This window comes from Episyrphus balteatus, chromosome 3 (assembly GCF_945859705.1).
Source record: "Episyrphus balteatus chromosome 3, idEpiBalt1.1, whole genome shotgun sequence".
Taxonomy (NCBI): Eukaryota; Metazoa; Arthropoda; class Insecta; order Diptera; family Syrphidae; genus Episyrphus; species Episyrphus balteatus.
Genome location: NC_079136.1, coordinates 63,991,907 through 64,010,183, shown reverse-complemented (window position 1 = coordinate 64,010,183; position 18,277 = coordinate 63,991,907). Strand labels below are relative to the sequence as shown.

General features: G+C 28.1%; 1 protein-coding gene across 2 annotated transcripts in view; it reads right to left on the bottom strand.

The window, feature by feature from the left end:
• Nucleotides 1–764: 764 nt before the first annotated feature.
• The window catches only part of LOC129913596 (tetracycline resistance protein, class A), a 76,374-nt gene continuing 58,861 nt past the window's right edge, over nt 765–18,277 (bottom strand). The window contains exons 5-7 of one of the 2 annotated variants that reach the window (XM_055992357.1): nt 14,463–14,564; nt 13,925–14,303; nt 765–1,417 (exon numbers count right to left, since the gene is read on the bottom strand). In XM_055992357.1, the coding sequence (XP_055848332.1) occupies nt 949–1,417; nt 13,925–14,303; nt 14,463–14,564 (950 nt within the window). In that variant the 3' untranslated portion in view covers nt 765–948. The remainder of the gene's footprint in view (nt 1,418–13,924; nt 14,304–14,462; nt 14,565–18,277) is intronic. The other variant, XM_055992356.1, reaches the window with a different exon arrangement.

Genomic DNA, 18,277 nt, shown 5'->3' with positions numbered 1-18,277 from the left:
AACTTGTGTTAAAATTTTGCTTCAAATATAACTCTGTGCAACTTAGATTTTAGAACAGGTTTATTTTTTACCATAAAGTAACCTTTTCTGGTTAATTTATAACCAATTCTCTACATCAAAACTTGCTTTGAAAAATATGATTTTATAGATTACAATAAAACCACTTTTGAAATTGGTTATTAAATATCTATTTTATTATTTTATTGGCTAATCAACCAATTTTTTTACAAACAAAAAACTAGTTATAAAATAGCTTATTTCCTTGGCAGAGTAATGTAAGCAATTTAATTTACGCCTAATTCACGCTTTTTAAAAATATTAGGAAGTTTTCTGAGTTGAAAAACTTTCAAAAACGATTAAAAACTGACCCAAAGTCACCTTAAGTGTATACTGTCCTTTAATACCTTAGAGTTGGTATCTAACTGAAGCAGAAGAACAGTCGATAAAACTCGGTTATATCCTCCGGTTTCGGTGGTGTTAATTTGAAGAGATGTAAAGATTTATGGCCATGATTAATTTGTACAGATGTTTTGATCCCAAAACTGCTTAGAATGGGACTGTTCTCTACGCATATTCATGAAAACCTCTAAGATTTTTCTGGAAGACTTTTTCACTACCAAATGCACTTTCAGAAAATACTCAAATAAATACTTATTTTCGTGTCTAAATAATGAAATCCAAACTCCAAAAACAGTTTTTTATTTTATTAATATTTTTATTTATAATACTCAATATCTTATAACCTAAAAAAAATACAATGCTTTCAAATATTTTATACAATACATCAAAAAAAAATAAAGAAAACAATAAAATGAAAAAAGTAGTATACAAAAAAATAAAATTTTAAAAATAAAAACTAGAATGATAAAAATAAAATTAAAATATATAAAAAAAAAATAATAATTAAAAACAGTGCTATATAGTTATCTTTTATATATAAAAATTGTATCACAGCTTGCAATGTTCAATATTTAATGTCGGCAATTCCTTCACAATAGCTATAGTTTCTTGAAGGACTTTACTCTCTAAACTATTCTCATCTTCACCAGAATCCGTTTTTGGCGATGATTTATCAGGAATGACTGCAGCGACACGGCCGGTAATGGTATTCTCAATTGTTTCCGCATCCGCATCAAATGCCTTATTATCAATACCATTTTGTGGATGTTGTTGATTATCGTTTGTGGCAGTATTTTCCTCATTTGTGTCCTGAGGCAATTTTGTGAATTTTCCAGCTCCCACAATGGAAAGACCATTTATTTTTGCCGATTCATCCATTACGCCGAGAGTGATGGCGGCATTGCCACCCACAAGACTTCCGTTAGTGTGTTTGGTTATGTCTTGATTTGGTTTGCCTTTGTGTTCGTCATTTATTGTATTGCGTAGGCGGTCTCGTCGATTGACATTGTACATCCAGCTAAAAGTAATGAAATAGAAAGAAAAAAAAATTATGAGAATTGTCACGTTTTAAGTTAGTTAAGGAGTTTTTTTTTAATGAAAATAGTTTTCATGCACGTTCTTTTGATTCGAAAATCTGATTTTATTAAATTAATATATTGTTCCCCCCTATTTTAAATAAAAACCAGACTTTTTTCACCTATTGCTCTTTGGTCCCTTCCTTACATTGTTGTGCTCTAAAATCCCAAAAAAAACTTGAGCTTTCCCTTATTTTGGAGCAACATTTACACAGAAGTAAAAAAAAAAACTGATGGTGTAAAAATTCAATTTTTCAAAATTTTGCGTTTTTAAATTAATTTTTCAAAAACGCAATCATTGGAAGAATTTTATTCAAACTAACAAGAAGTTTTATTAAATGGCTTCCATTTTCGTTAACATTTTTAATACAGATTGATTAAAATTTATTATTCTTGTATTAAAAAATACAATGCACGACTAGGTCGCAGGTTCTTGCTCTTTTTATTTAAGTTGCTTAGAATATCATAGCTTTTGAAAAAATAAAATAATAATAATCTTGTTTTAAAAACAGCTCTAAGGATTTTGATTAAATTTTTTTTGTGAAATTTCAAAAATAAGACTCAATCTTTGAAATCAAAAAACAAATTTTTTTTTATCCGTTTTTAACGTTACGTGCCATAGAAACGTTATTTTGGTTTCTGAATGTCTTTTACACGACTAAACCGATTTCTACAAAACTATTTTAACAAAAGCGTTTAAATAACCGTAATATTTAAATTATAGAACATTTTCAAAAAACATATTTTTGGATTTTGAAAACAGGTGAGTAAATTTTTTTGAAATTTCGTTTTTAAGTGTTAGTTCATTATTTCTTGAAAATGGCATACCAATTTTTTATTGAAAAATGTAAGAAAATTTTTACATTATGAATAAAAAATTATTGAAAAAAAAAACGACTTTAATGATTTTCAAATTTTTTTTCTAAAATTTACTTTTCATACAATTAATCAGATGGCATTACTTTGTTTTGTGATCAAAGCCATTTAAAACGGTGTTTCATTAATTAAAAAAACAGACTTTATGTATTTTTTACATTACTTTGTACTTACTATAGTAAAATCAAATTATAATTTATACTATATTATAAATGCGTTGATTTTTTTTTTTCCACCATTCACATAATCACTGGCTCTATATGGGAAAAAAATAAAAATTCTCAAACTCAATGGTATATGATAGGTATTGGTGAAGCGGTTTGCACTAAGAAAGGTTTTTACTCAAATCGCACATTTAATAGGGTAAAACGGGGCAAAATGGCAAAATGAAAAAATTATCTAAAATCTAAATGCGATGTCGTAGAGAGTTGATTTTTTTTGCAATAGATAGATAATCATTTTTTATGTTAATGGACTTTTGGTAAAAAATTTTTAAAAATCTAAATCGGTAAGAAATCGTTAGGTTTTGAAAAGCTTATCAATTTGGGGCAAGTTGAGAAAGGGGTGATTACGAGAGAGGGGAATTTTTCTGGGAAAATCTGAGTACACCAATGGATAGGTGGTGGAAAAATAGTCGAGACGTGTGTTGGGATTTTTTTTTAAAGTGAGTAGTTTTTGAGATAGAGAGTTTTGAAAAACACCTATTTTTTGCGTCTTAAAATTGGGTGGGTTTTTATTTTTAGAAATATTTCCGAGTGCTCAAAAAATCTGAAACTTATAGGGTGTATAGGTGGAGTATGTATGAGTGTATGTGCAAAAAATTGGAACCGTTGAATGAAATTTTCCATCTAAATCGGAACGAAGAAGTTTTTTTGGACCAAGTTTTTTGGTCATTTTTTCCCGTTTTTAACCGTTTTTTATTTGTATCTTTTTTTGTTTAACTCATAAATATATGAAATTTACAGGGTTGATAGATTGTTGTTAGGACTACATGTGTACAAAATTTCAATCAATTTCGTAAACACAATTTTGAGATAACGGTAAATTAAAGTGTGAGAATTCAACAGGTTATAACTATTGATCTAGAGCAGATAGAAATTTTATTAAACTTTTATGAGCATCCTGATACAATTACCTTTCATTTGGTATATCACACATAACGGTAGACTAACTACAAGCTACACAATGTTAAATCAAGAAACTTGCGAAAACACTCAAAACACCAGTGGAGATCTGTTGATCATGAACAGTCACCAGTGTAGGAAGTACCGTAATCTCAGTCTGGAAATTCGACATGGTTGACTTTAAAAAATTCTAACTTTTCTTGTAGGCAACTTGGAAATAAGATTGAACCGTCATGTGAAAGGTGAAACAATAAGCTTTCACATGGTATAAAAATTTATTTAGGTTGTCATTGAAAAAATTGATTTAATAGCATGAGAAGAAAAAAATAAATGTTTTTTTTGCTTTTTTTGATGAAAATACATTGAGTTCAAAAAATTCTAGCTCTTTTTGTAGATGTCTCATAGACCTGATATATATATATATTTTAAGCTAAGACAATAAGCTTTTATATGGTATAAAATTTTTTATAGGTTGTCATTAAAAAAAATTGAATAAATGACGTGTGAAGATAAATTTATAGGTTTTTTTTGCTTTTTTTGATGAAAATGATTGTTTTCAATAAATTATTTTTATACTTTTTGAGCATTCTTGAAATTTTAATATGTCTTTATTCTTTATTAAATTTTATAAGCTTTTTCATGGTGTAATTTTTTTCTAAGCTTTTCATATTAAAAAATCGATATTTAAATAAAAGAATATAAAAAACGTAGTTTTTTTGTAAAATTTGATTGACTTCAAAAATGTATTACTTTTTTTCTACAAAACTTACAGATATAAATAAAGTCTCAATTTTTAGCTTAAGTAACAAGCTATAATATGGTGTTATTATTTTATAAATTTTTAACCAAAAAAGTGGTAAGAAAAATAAAAAAATAATATTTTTGTGTTTTTTTTTTTTCAAGAGATAAGAAAAATTTAAATATTACAACCTACCTTCACATGATTTGTCACAGTTTCTTTGATACTTGCTTGATTTATCTGATTGAGGTATCAATGGAAAGGTAATATCACATATAAAATTAAAAAAATAAAATCTTTCAAAATTCTTAAAAAAATAAAGCAATAAAGGGTTATATAGAAAAAACAGACTAAGGGCCAATTTATTGAGCCCCCATTAAATTTTGAAATTTATCGTTTTAGTTAAAAGTGTTGTTAAACTATTGACGCCTTTAAGTATACATCATTAAAAATTCATTTAATTCACCCTTCTTTAGTTAAAGTGCTTACTTTTAATGGAAACTTTAAATTTAAAACTCTGTTAAAAATATCCTAGGGATTTTTTTATTTTTTTGAAAAATTAATTTGTCAAAATTTAATATTTGTCAAATTAAATATGTATAATAAATAGATACATAGATTTGAATTAAAAGATTTAAATGAAGAATAATAAAACAAATATAAAAACTGGTCCATAAGCGAGGGTATCAAAATGTCAGTGTGTACCAAAAGTGATGCAATTGCAATTTTATGAGATGAAAATATTATCCATCAACGCTTGTGTTTCTTTGAAGTGGAGAAGATGATTTTGTATATTGTGCTGTTCTGTGGAGTAGATCCATTAATTTTTTTGAATTTATGTCCTTTCAAAATCTTTATCTTTAGTGCAATGTTGCAATAAAATGAAAACAGGCTAAAAGTCGTTTGTACTAAAACGACAAGAAAACGACTTGCTCTAGGAGCGCCAATTTGAATTAATTTTGAACTTTATAACTTCGTAATTCTGTCCGCTCTTCGCCCCTTTTCCTTAAAGCACGATAATTGCTTTACTAGAACCAGAATTTTGGCGTCCAGAGAGATTCTTTTTTTTGGGTCGTTTTAGGACAACGTATTAGGGAATTTTTGTCATAAATATGTAGATATGAATCTTATTCGATTCTTAGCAATCGTCCGCGTGACTCCTTAATACACCTAAAAAATCTACAATAGAATTTCCAGTTGATAAAGGTGCATAAAAGCAATATTTATTCAGAAGTAGACCGATACAATACATTTATATAACTTCATTGAAATCACATCACAAAATTTACACAAACATATTAGGATTTATTTCAACAATCCTTTAAAGAAATGTTATCTAATTTTTCGATGTTTATTCCTTCGGTGGACTATTTTGTTTTCTGTTTCGATTTTGGTGTTTTAACTAAAACGACTTTTAAATTTAATGCTCTATTAGTTAATGTAGTCAAACTTAAAAAACTCTTAAAAGAGACTGAATAAATGAATTTTGTTTTTTAATTTAAAATTCCCTTTTTTAATGGAGATTTAAAGTTTAATGGAGAGTCAATAAATTGGCCCTAAGTACTACATTTTTTACCGCTTTGATTACTTTTCTTATGCATTAATTACACTGGTTTACAAAGGTTTTGTTGCCGAAACAAAAATATACTTTTCTGAAGGTTTTCAGTGTGTTGAACTCGAATCCGAAGTCATAAACAACTAATCAGCTCCCGTTTTTGAGATATTACCGTTAGAAAATGCAAAAAAACGTTTTTTTTTTATTTCTTCGGACCTTATTCTTTTGTATAAGGAAAATTGTTTGAGAATATTTAGTAACGGTTTCTATAAAAACTGTTTTCCATCTTTCGATAACTGTTTAAATCTTTTCAATATCTTTTGTATTGCCCGAGATATCTTAAAATTAAGTAAGTGGGTTTTTCTTCATATATCATAAAGGAGATAATGACGTCATAAAATTTATAAAAATACCAAACAACTGAGGATATCTCGGGCAATAAAAAAGATATCGGAAAGATTTAAACAGATTTAAAAAGGTGATAAATAGTTCTTATAAAAACCGTTACTAAATATGCTCAAACAATTTTCCTTATATAAAAAAATAAGGTCCGAAGTACTGCATACTCTAACGGTAATATTTCAAAAACGGGAGCTGATTAATTTTTTTTGACTTCGGATTCGAGTTCAGCACACTGAAAACCTTCAGAAAAGTATAATTTTGTTTCGGCAACAAAAAAAAAGTTTAATTTTGTTAACCAGTGTTATATATCTAATTTACTATTTTTCTACACAAACGTATGCTTAATTTGACTTATCAACTTTACTGTATGTCAATTACAAGCGTCTTGAAAAATAATTGAAATATGCTTATACGCAATTCTAAGCAAAATTCAAGGTATTTGGTCGGAAAAAATTCATATTCTAAAAACTCTGATTTGATTTCAGAAATCCACTTATTACTTCGGTATTTTTATTTTTAAATTACAATAAATGGGTTCTCAAATAAATCATGATATTTAGGGTCACTGTATGTATTTTGATCAATTAATAATACTGAAAATTACCATAATTTTTGAAGGTTTTATTTGAAAAATAAAATGTTTTTCTCTCACTTATTCTGACCAGCTGCATTAAAAGTTTTTATTTTCATTTCAAATAGTACTTAGAATGTTCATTAATATTGTCCAATATAGTAGAGTAACTAAAGCTCCAAAAGTGGCAGTATTTGAAATAAGAAATTATTGAAAAATTTTAACATGTCCTTTTAAAAACTTTTTCGTAATATAAATTGCATTTATTTTTCAAATTTTTTTAGCCACATTTTTTAAAATTTGAAATTATAAAAGGAAATGTCAATATGTATTACAGTTTATGAAAAAAATTTAAAAGTATTTCATTTTCGAAGAACTTTTTTAATAGAAGTTTTGAAAAAAAAAATTAACTATTTTTTTTTTGTAAATTAGCTAATTTTTTTTAAGTTCAACATTTAAATATAAAGTTATTTTTTCACCATTCAATAGCCCTTATTGTTGAAAGTAAAATAGCAAAAGTTTAAAGTTCTTATTTGCCAAAGTCTTTGAGAAAATCAATTATTTTAATGCAAAAATTCTGTTTTTATCAAAAAATCCAATGAAAATGAAGTAATTTTTATTTTTTTTTTTTTTTTTCAAATCTGTAATAAATATTACCTTTTCCTCTTCGGAATTTATCTGATAAATAAAATAAATTCAAATATTACTAGGAAAAAGTTTGAAAAAAAAGCCATTTAAAAATTTTTAGTAAGGTTTTTTTTTACAAAACTCTCAGTTGACTACCAATTTTTCGAAAAGTCTTGATTATATAGTGAATTTAAATTTATATAGATAGAAATGAGATTCTGGTTTTTTTTTTTAAAGTGTAGGTATGCAAATATTGTAGGTGCTGCAGTTGGGTTTAAAATATTTTGTTTGCATTTGAAGTCAGTTCGTGAGAAAATTAAAGGTAGTCTTTTACTACCATATATTTGTTTTCCTTAAATTACGTAGAGAATCTTTAGTATCATTTATCTTATGAAATTTAAGCAAAAAAATGGTTTTGTTAAAAAAAATTTAATTTCATCGTTTAAAAAAAAAAAGATCATCAAAATCAGATCTGTTCGGCCGGGTTTTCTAATAATTTGCTTTAGTTACTACACTAATAAAAATTATTGCTTTATAATGTCTACGAGCTTCAAATTAATTTTTCAAATATCATAAAATTTAAAATTTTATAGGTAAATCTATGAAAAGTTGAAATATTGTAAAACACCAGCACATTATTGCTCACAGTTTCCTTAATAATTGCTGGATTTGTATATCAATAGAAATGCAATATGATGTATAAATTTAAATAAAAAAAAAAAAACCTTGAAAATTTTTGAAAAACTAAAGCAAGAAAGTCTTCAATTCCAAAAACTGACTAAATATTACACTTTTAACTGTTATGATTACTTTTTTTTCGCAAACTTGATAAATTAAAAATGTATCCATATCAAACATTATTCTGCGTCAATTACAAGCTTAATGAAAAATAATTGAATTATCCTTATATGTAAAGCAAAATTCAACGCTTTTAGTCATAAAATGAATTAATTTTTGAACTCTGGATTAATCTTAAAAAACAATTAATTATAAATTCGGAAATTAATTTTTGATCATTATAAATGCGATTTTAAATGAAAGATAACATTCAAAGCTTACACTGGTCTGCAAGGAAATCCTCCTTTAAATAAAACTATGTCTATTGTATACTTTTCTAAAGGATTTTTGTATGCTGATTCCGAATCCGAAGTCAGAATTGATGTAGTACGTCACGTTTTTCAGATATTCCCGTTAGACAATCTCAAAAACCCATTTTTTTGCTGTTTTCGAAGAAATATTTTGGCATAATGTAATATTTTTCAATTAAAATTCTTACGGTTTTTAAAAGAACTTATTTTTTTCTTTCAAATTAAGTTTCAATCTTCTCAATATCTCTTTTCTTCTCCGAGATATCTTAAGTAAGTTTAGTAGGTTTGGCATATCTTATCATAAAAAAAACTTATCTTTAAAAATTATTATATCTTTCTCCCTAGAAAAAAAAAATATACTTTTCTAATGGACTTTAGTGTGCTGATTTTGAATCCGAACTCAAAATTTCGGTCAGCTCTGGTTTGTGAGATATAGTAGTTTTAATTGAGATTTTCTAAGAAAAAACTTGATTTTGTGATACTTTAATGCGAATATCTTAAAATCCTCACGTGATAGAATTTTTTTGACTTCGGATTCTAACTCAGCACATCAAAAATTTTAAGAAAAGTATACTTTTGTTTCTAGGAGAAACAAATCTGAAGCTTTATAAGTCAGTTTATCGAATGGTTTATTACAAATAAGATATTTATAAATACATAGATAAATAATATATAAAATTACAAAACACGTAAAAAAATTTTTTAATGTATTTTATTATGGTTTTCTTTACATATTTGACTTTTTAAATATAATGGGCGTTGATATTTTACATTTTCCTTAATTAAGGTGTTTTTGTTCATGTTGGATTTACTAAAAAGTAAAGGGTTTCGATATTTCTGCTTTTTTTATAAATCAGTATTTTAAAACATGAGTAAACATTAATGTAAAAGGACATATTTGGTGTGAATCGATAGGCCATATTACGAGGAATAAGTCCTCCAAATTTGAGCTCAATGCTACAAATAGTTTTAATTTTGCACGAGTTCAAATAAATCTAAAAGGTTGATTTTTTAGAAACTACCCACATTTTTCAAAAATCATTTTTACAAAAATGGTACCTGATAGAATTTTTCTGAAACCAGGTTTAGATTCAAGAAAGTCTAATCTGTCATAATATCAAACAATTATTTGAAGGAGAAAAAAAAGTTAAATTTTGCAGACCAGTGTTATTAGGGAAAGTAGGGGAAAGGCCGTCTGGCCTTTCAGTGTTTAACTGTCTTAAAACCAATAAAAAACTTCTTCTAATTAAAATAAAGGGGCATTAATAGTCGTCTTAAGACCCCGGTTTATCTTAGACTGGGGTTTATAAAATGTTATTTAAAAAGGATAAACTCCAGTCTTTTTTAGTAATAACTTAGACAGCGTCAATGAATATGGCCCATAGTCTTTTTTCATTAAGTTTATTATTTTTTTAGAAACTCTCAAAATTAATAAAAAACACTGAAAAGAAGATAATACGTTTTGAAAAAACATAAAAAAAAACTTTCTTGGCCCCACATGAGGGTAAGACCGCCCTATCAAATTTTGTTGGTAGACAAATTGTTTCTTTTGTTTTAAATTCAATCTATTTGCAATAATAACACACGTATGATAATATTTTCATTAGTGCTTCCTCCAGTCATTTATCTTTCTGGTAACTTTAACGAGTACCATCTTTTTTCACTTTTTTGAGCTACCTATCTGATTTTAATATGTCTTTTAATTTTATCTTTACGACTTTACTTCTTTCGCAGAAAATATTTTTTGAATATTTACTATCTACATATATAGAAAAAGAAATGCTAAAAATACTACCGATTAACATGAACGATAACATTTGATGAAAAGTCACAAAATTTACCGTCTCAATGGAACTTGCTCAAACTTACAAACGTAGTTGACCACATTGTATATATATTTCTATACTACTATCATGAAGTCGAATTTAGTATTACTTTAAGTCACAACTATTTTGAGGTAGCGATCAGTGCATTTATTTCATACAAATTCTGCTTTTTTAAGCTCCCACTAGAGTTTCTAAGATCGTTTGTCTCCTTGATAGTACTATGGAAATATATATACAATGGTCGACCATACCAGAAGGCACTTATTTTATGTTACAAGTGTTGCCAATATTACTTTTTTTCATGCAACAAAGTGCAACGCACTTAACCCTAGATGAATTTTTAATAAAACAGAATATTAGAAATTGCAATTGTTTTTGTAGGCTTATATGAAAATATGAATATTTTCAAGCGTATTTAGCAAATATTTTCTTTTCTTTTATTAAATATTTTTTTTTTTTTTTGTAAAATACGCAGATTTTTAAAAATTATATTGTTTTTTAATACTTTTGAGTACTTATGACAGTTTTGTTTTTGAAGTGAAAACTTCTTTAGTATCGTAGTGATTTGAAACAAGATGAAACGAAAAAGCGACACGAAAAATAATTTGATTATAACTTCTTTGTTTTAATAGATAGATAAATTAAATTTATACTGTAGATAGGTAATTAAATAAACTATGACTGTGCAATTTCATTTTCATTCAATTTCTATTAATTTTCTATTAATTTCATATACAATATCCTGAGATAATTATCATACAATCAGAAATCAATATTATGTTCCGTCAATAGAAAGCATGAGAGATAATTGAAACAGGAGATGTACCTATAATAAAATTTTTTAGATTCAAAAGTTGATACTTGATCATCAAAATACATAATATTGTTTAAGTTATAATAAACTTTGCATATAAACAAACTCAAACCCACTTTACTGTTAACCCCACTAAAACTTTAACCCCACCCTTATTCCTATAACGTGTCCAAGAAGTAGTTTTTTAAATGATTAAATGTATTCATGTGTACAACAAAAACAAAAAGAAGCAACAAGCACCAAACAGCAAACAAGGACCAACAAACAACCAAACACCCCAATAACCAACCAAACAACTTAATAACAAAAAAACAAACACCTAACAATAAACATGAAACAATGAACATCAGAGAATAAACAACAATTAACAATCGAAAGACAAAAAACAAGAGGCAGCCAAACAATTAAATCATTATACAACTAAACAACAAAACACTTACAACAAACGAACAATCAAACAAACAATCAAACAAACAATCAAACAAACAATCAAACAAACAATCAAACAAACAATCAAACAAACAATCAATCAAACAAACTAAACAATCAAACATACAATCAAACACAATCAAACAAATAATCAAACAAACAATCAAACAAACAATCAAACAATCAAACAAATAAACAAACATACAAACAATCTAACCAACATTCAACTATATACATAAAACACTATAATACATAAAACACTATTTGATTGCACTCATAACCATAGCAGCGAAGCGCTATGCAACGGGCAGGTCGGCTAGTTTATTATAAATTTTAAAAGAAATGTAAAAGAGTAGGTATTAAAAGTTGTATTTTTTTTTTAAATTACGAAAACGTTTTTTTAGATAGTATTTATTTATTTCCAAATACAGTATATTACATTTACGTTTTTTTTTAAATTATTTTTTGTAGATATATGTACAAATTTTATTTTTATTTTATAAAAGAAATAATTAATCCAAATAAAAACAAAGTTTCAAGAAAATTCAGTAACCCACTTTGAAAATATTGATTTTTTTTAAAAAAATTACAGTCGACTCCCTCTAAGTCGAACTTTCACCCGACTCGAAAATCGGTTCGAGTTAGAGGGATTTATTTAAACGAAAAAAAAATTGTTAAAACAACATAAGTGATTTTTTTATTTTTTTCGAACGTTAGACCAAAACCGCTATAATTTTAAATAGGCTGCGGATGCGGATTTGTATATAATAATAACACTGGTCGGCAAAAAACAAAAAAAAGTCGGGAGCAAGAACTCTGTAAGGTGATTTTAATAGACTTGAGCGTGCTGAATTCAAAACAATTTACAGATTTTTTCCATCACGTCTAGTTTTTGAGCTTTGCTCATCACAATTTTTGCTACCTATATAGTCCTAAAAACTAATTTAAAATGAAATGTTTTTTGACATTTGATCTAAAAATATTATTTTTCCGTAATATTTTGCTATTTTTTCATCAGAATCAGGAGTCGAAAACTGGAATTTATTTCAAATCTGCTTCGAAAACCATAAGTTACCTTAACCACCAAGATTTTGAGATATCATACATTTCAATACCAAATATCTTCTAGAAAAAAATAATTTTGAAAAAAAAAAATAAACGTATTTAAGACTATAAAATATGGCTTTTGAAGATCGCATAAGTAGTTATGCGAAAAAAATTTAACGGTGATGAAATTCAACGCCAAAAGTACCAAAAAAACGCGTTTTTGACCTGTTAATATTTAAATATTTCAAAAACTTGACGTGCCAGTGAAATTTTGACTTCAGATTCTGAATCAGCACACCAAAGTCCTTTAGAAAAGTATGGTTTTGTTTATGCTCCATTTTCGTTGCCGACCAGTGTAATCAATATTAAATCTAGGAATGTCAATTGAGGTATTAAAACTGCCAAAGCATTGTAAATGTGACCACCTCATGGAAAATACAGGAGCTTTTGAGCCTCGTACGAAAAAATTAAAATTTCACTTATGTTGTTTTAACAATAACCGATTCAATTTCAATTTCTGTTGATCAGAATTTCTAGGCATACGAACTGTATTGCGTTTTTTTAAGTTTCTTTGGAAAAAAATTTAAGTAGGTACTTGGAAATATGAAAGACTAAATATTTCAACTGTTATAATAACTAAAGCTTAAAGATTCTTTTATATCTCTTAATTTGACCTATGAAACGAAATATCTAAATAAACTTTCTTATAGAAAATAAATGGATTAGAAAAAAAAACCTTTATAAAAGACCAAAAAAACTCCGTTTACCATTACACAGTCATGGATACTATAAACGTTGCTGATGAGACAACAAGGAAGACACCTTCCTGACATTTTTAACGACCTAGCACACACAGAGCGGGCACACCATCAACCACCATAGAACGACCACAAATCTTATGTTGGCAATAATTCTTAATCGACGAGGATGGGAAACCGTCGTATAGACCAACACTTAAGGGCAGACTGTTTCTTCTTCCCGGTCCACACAGATTCACGTTTAACAAATAAAACACACAATCACGTGAGGAGCAGGAAAAATTCTTCTTCTTTACTTCTTTATAGCCACACATATTTGCTATGCTTTGGTAATGCCTTTAACTGTACCTATGTTTGCCAGGTGTTTACTTATACCTCATCCTACCATAGGGATCAAGTTATCTCATAAAAAAAATCTACTTCCAGGTAAAATAAAAATCTCCATCATCTCTACCAGAACCTTCGCTTTTCTATGCAAAAAAAAAAAAAAACAAACAGGCCCACCTGCTGACCTTCCCCGATTCCAAATCAAACAAAAAACCACAAAGAAATACACATATTATGTGACTCTATAGGCTGGACCGTATACTTACAAGAAAATTATTACAGCTGGTGCTGTTAATGCTCCACCAAGCAGAAAGAAGGCTCCAGGCATCGTCTTCAACGTAGCCGCATACAGAGTTGTATACATTGGCCCATAGACAAGCGGCATAAGTGCCTCGGCCACACCAAACAGCGAATTCACTTTGCCAAGTTCATCTTTGTCCACCAATTTGGTGGCAATAGAACGCATTGCAATAAACGAAGTCCCATTAAATATTTCCACGACAGATGCGACGTACATGTGCCATGGTTGTATGGCAAAGGCATACACAATGCTCGAGAGGATTTTTGACATACTCGATAGAACACCAACCAAGGCATCATCGACTTTGAGTAAATGCGAGAGGACTCCAACACAAAATAGAACTCCTATAAAAGATGGTATGAGGAAGAAAAAAGGAAGCATCAGCAAAAAAGGTTGTTTATGTGTTTAGTGTTTAGAGGATGTCCATCCATGCCCAATGCCCATCCATTATTTCTTTTTTGATTGAAATAAAACATATAAAAGGCGAGTATTATAGTGCTTACCTACGAGACCGGTTAACATGGCGTATGTTGAGAACAAGCTAAATTCCACCTCATTCCAGTTGAAGCGGTAGCGAGCAAACAAGTACATTACTGACATTTCACCTGAAAAGATAGAAAGAAATGAAAAGTTAGATTTTGATAAACAGGAGGATTGAAAAAAATATGAAAAAAGGCTGTCACAAACGAACGAGGTTGTCACAAACGATAATTAATTATAATTTTAACTTAATTAATTTTATGCTTAATTCCAATTTATTAAACAATTTTCAATAGAATGAATGGAAATTCAAACCAGCCATTATTCTTTCTTTTTGGAAAATAGGCTGTCACAAACAAACTAGATTGTCACAAACGATTTGTTTGTTTAATTCTAAATTATTAAACAATTTAAAATAAATTGAATAGAAATTCAAACCAGCAATTATGCTTCTTTTTTTAGAAAATAGGCTGTCACAAAGAAAGAAGGTTGCCACAAATGATTGTTTTGCTTAATTCCAATTTAATAAACGATTTTTACTATAGAATGAACTGAAATTCAAAATAGCCTTTATTCTTTTTTTGGAAAATAGGCTGTCACAAACAAACTAGGTTTTCACAAACGATTTCTTTGTTTAAATGCAATTTATTCAACAATTTTCAAAAGAATAAACAGAAATTCAAACAAGCCATAACTTTTTTTTTTAAATAGGCTGTCACAAAGACAGTAAGTTGTCAGAAACGATTTCTTTGCTAAATTCCAATTTTATAAACAATTTTTAATATAGAATGAACAGAAATTCAAACCAGCCATTATGTAATTCTCTGCATAGCTTCGCCCATAATTACAAACAAAATAAAAGTAGTGAATTTAAATCAGTCTTTCTAATTTTTCTCGAAAGCTACGATGTCACAAACGATCTTATTAAGATATTCAGAAGTCACAAACGATTTCTGATTGATTGAGTATAAAACATTCTATACTAATTCGATTTTGATTACTTAATATTGTCAAATAACAAGCTAGTTACAAGACTTTTTATTGCTGTCACAAACAGTCACAAATGAATCACAAACGATTGGCATACAAAAAGTTCGATACATTGATTTTTTTTTTTTTTTTGAAAATTTATATTTTACATTTTCGTCAACTTCATAAACAATGTAATTAATTTTGAGTCAAACTTATTTTTTTTTTTAAACCTCAATTTTTCAAGATTCCTAACGTAGGCAAAAAAAAACTTTGACAGAGTGTAAATAATGTCTGTCTTCCTTCTATCAAGTGATGCCATTTTGTCATCTGAGTTTGACACTGGATGATAAATTTCCCTAAATATAAATCACATTTTTTTCTGTACTGTCAAACTTGCCGTGTGCGCTATCATAGAACAATTAGCATCCCACAATCATACAACAACAAAAGAAAAAAAAAACCTCAACACAATGTAAATTAATTAACTAGAGTTTGACCTAATGGCGGTCATTGTCTCGTCTCATCTCATCTCACTATATATAGCAAAAAATTTATCTATGAAATTAACCGCGACGCGGTGATGACTCTTTGAAATTCTTATCATTATCAAGAGCAGACTGCGCAATATTATATAGTACAATCATGGATAATTGTAGATTTTTTTTTTTTTTTTTGTGTCCAATTAAACACCAGTTATATAGAAGGAAGACGAACACATTCAATGTCGATTTGATTTCCTGTTTTTCAAAAGCTTTAAAAATAGAAGAATCATTTTTTAGTTATTTTTTTTTTTTTTTTTTAAACTTTATTTGATTGCACTTCATGCTTGAAATCAGATTTATTTATATACTAAAGTGTAAATTAAATTGTCTATCTTTGGTTTGAATCAAATCAAAGGCTACCTGACAATAAGTTTTTAGCATTTTTTATTCTCTCACCACATCAGATTCAAACAATCCGAAAATATGATAGGAAAACAAGGTGTCCAAAAAAGTTCTAAGGTAAGGTCAGCGATAAGTTTCCCTCCAATTTTTAACCTGTTTTTTAGCTCGTGCGAACATGAAACCACCTTTTATTTTGACCCTCTTTGAAAAATAGTGCTACTTTTTTGTCCCCATCTTTAGAAAAATTAATGGAAAAATTAGTTCTCTTTTTGGTGAAAACTTTTGAACCTTGAATTGAATTGAAATATTATATAATTGAAATATTGAAAAATAAAGATCATTCTCCGAAGCGATTTAACCGAGTTAACTAGCTGAAGTAGGTACTTAAATAAAATGCTCCGCACCATTTCTGGGTCTTAGCCCCATGCGAAATTTTGGAGAGTGCAAAGTGGAAGAGTTTAAACACTCTCTAAAGGAAGAATTGCTTAAAATTGAGCGAACAATTTTAGAAAACTTTATCCAATTCATGAAAAAGAGAGTCAAATTTTTGGGTATGGCATGAAAATTACGGATTTGGAAATATGTGGGGGATGTCATCAATAATTTTTACTTTAAGACTTATGAGGCTTAAACAATGGCCTCATAAGTCAACATATATGTACCTATTTCACATAACAACAAACTTTAACCCTCTTAGGGCGCCATCTAGCGTCAAAATAAAAATCTGAAAAAATTAGGGGATTTTTTTTTATTATATAGAAACAGTTTTTCGCTTAGGAACTTGATTTTCGAAAAAAAAACCTAAATAACGAACGCCCTAATGTATACCATTAAATTTACCGGATTTATTGCGGATTTTTCTTACTTCCTAAAAAAACACCCTTTCATCTAAAATATTTTTACTGCCTAGATTCTTGGTTTCTGTTGTAGATATATGAAACATTTTTACTAATTTTCATTGTACCTAGCATTTTTGCTACAGTTCTTTTAGTACCAATTCTGAATTACGTCTTTTCTTAAAAACAAAAACACCCTTTCAGTTAAAATTTTGTAGACTTATTGGGCCGTATTCATAGTTTCTACTAAGCTCCTTCTAAGCTATTACTTTGAAAGTCCAGAGTTTAACCTATTCAAAAAAAAAGAGTGTGTGTACACATGTACACGCGACTGAAGTTATACTTCTCATTCAGTATATGTAAATGAATTTCATTTGATATTTTTAATTTCTATTATGAAGTAATTAATCCACACTTAGTTTTTTTTACATTTTTATCAAGTGAACAATAAATTAATTCTTTCATCCTCCTTGAGTCCATGTAATTTTCAATTTATTCTGTGAAATTTACTCATGTTGTGCGGTTCAGAACGTACGGTATATGGTTAACGAAAGTAAATGAATTGCGCATAAAATGTGCGATATGGTAATTTTATGAGAATTGTGTGTGCTTCAGCACTAGTAGTAGCAATATGGAACTTGCAGAGTTGCTACAAAGCTCAAAAGTTAGCTCAGCTCAGCTCATAGCTCAGCTCAAATTTTGAGCTAGCTCACTTTTGAGCTATGTATGTACCATAGCTCAGCTCATTTGAGCTGAGCTGAAAGTGAGCTGAGCTGAAGGTTGAGCTGAGCTGTTGGGTGAGCTAAGGTAAAGTGAGCTGTGATGGGTGAGAGGATACATTGATTTTTATTTGGAAAGTATAGTGAAATATGAAGATATTTTAAACTTTTATAAAACACCATAGCTTAAGATGTTTGGTTCTAGTTATTAATGGAATTATTTTAACACATGGATATTTTTATAAATAAAACAGATAATTTTTCGTGATCTTTTTTCTTGGTTTTTTAAAAAGTAAATATATTTCTATTTTTTTTATTAAAATATTTCTTTTTTTATCATAAAAAAAAAATTCCGGTACAATCCGGTTTTTCGACTTTTTTCAAAATTCCGAGAAAATCGTGTTTGAAAGTAAGGGTAAAATTTTTT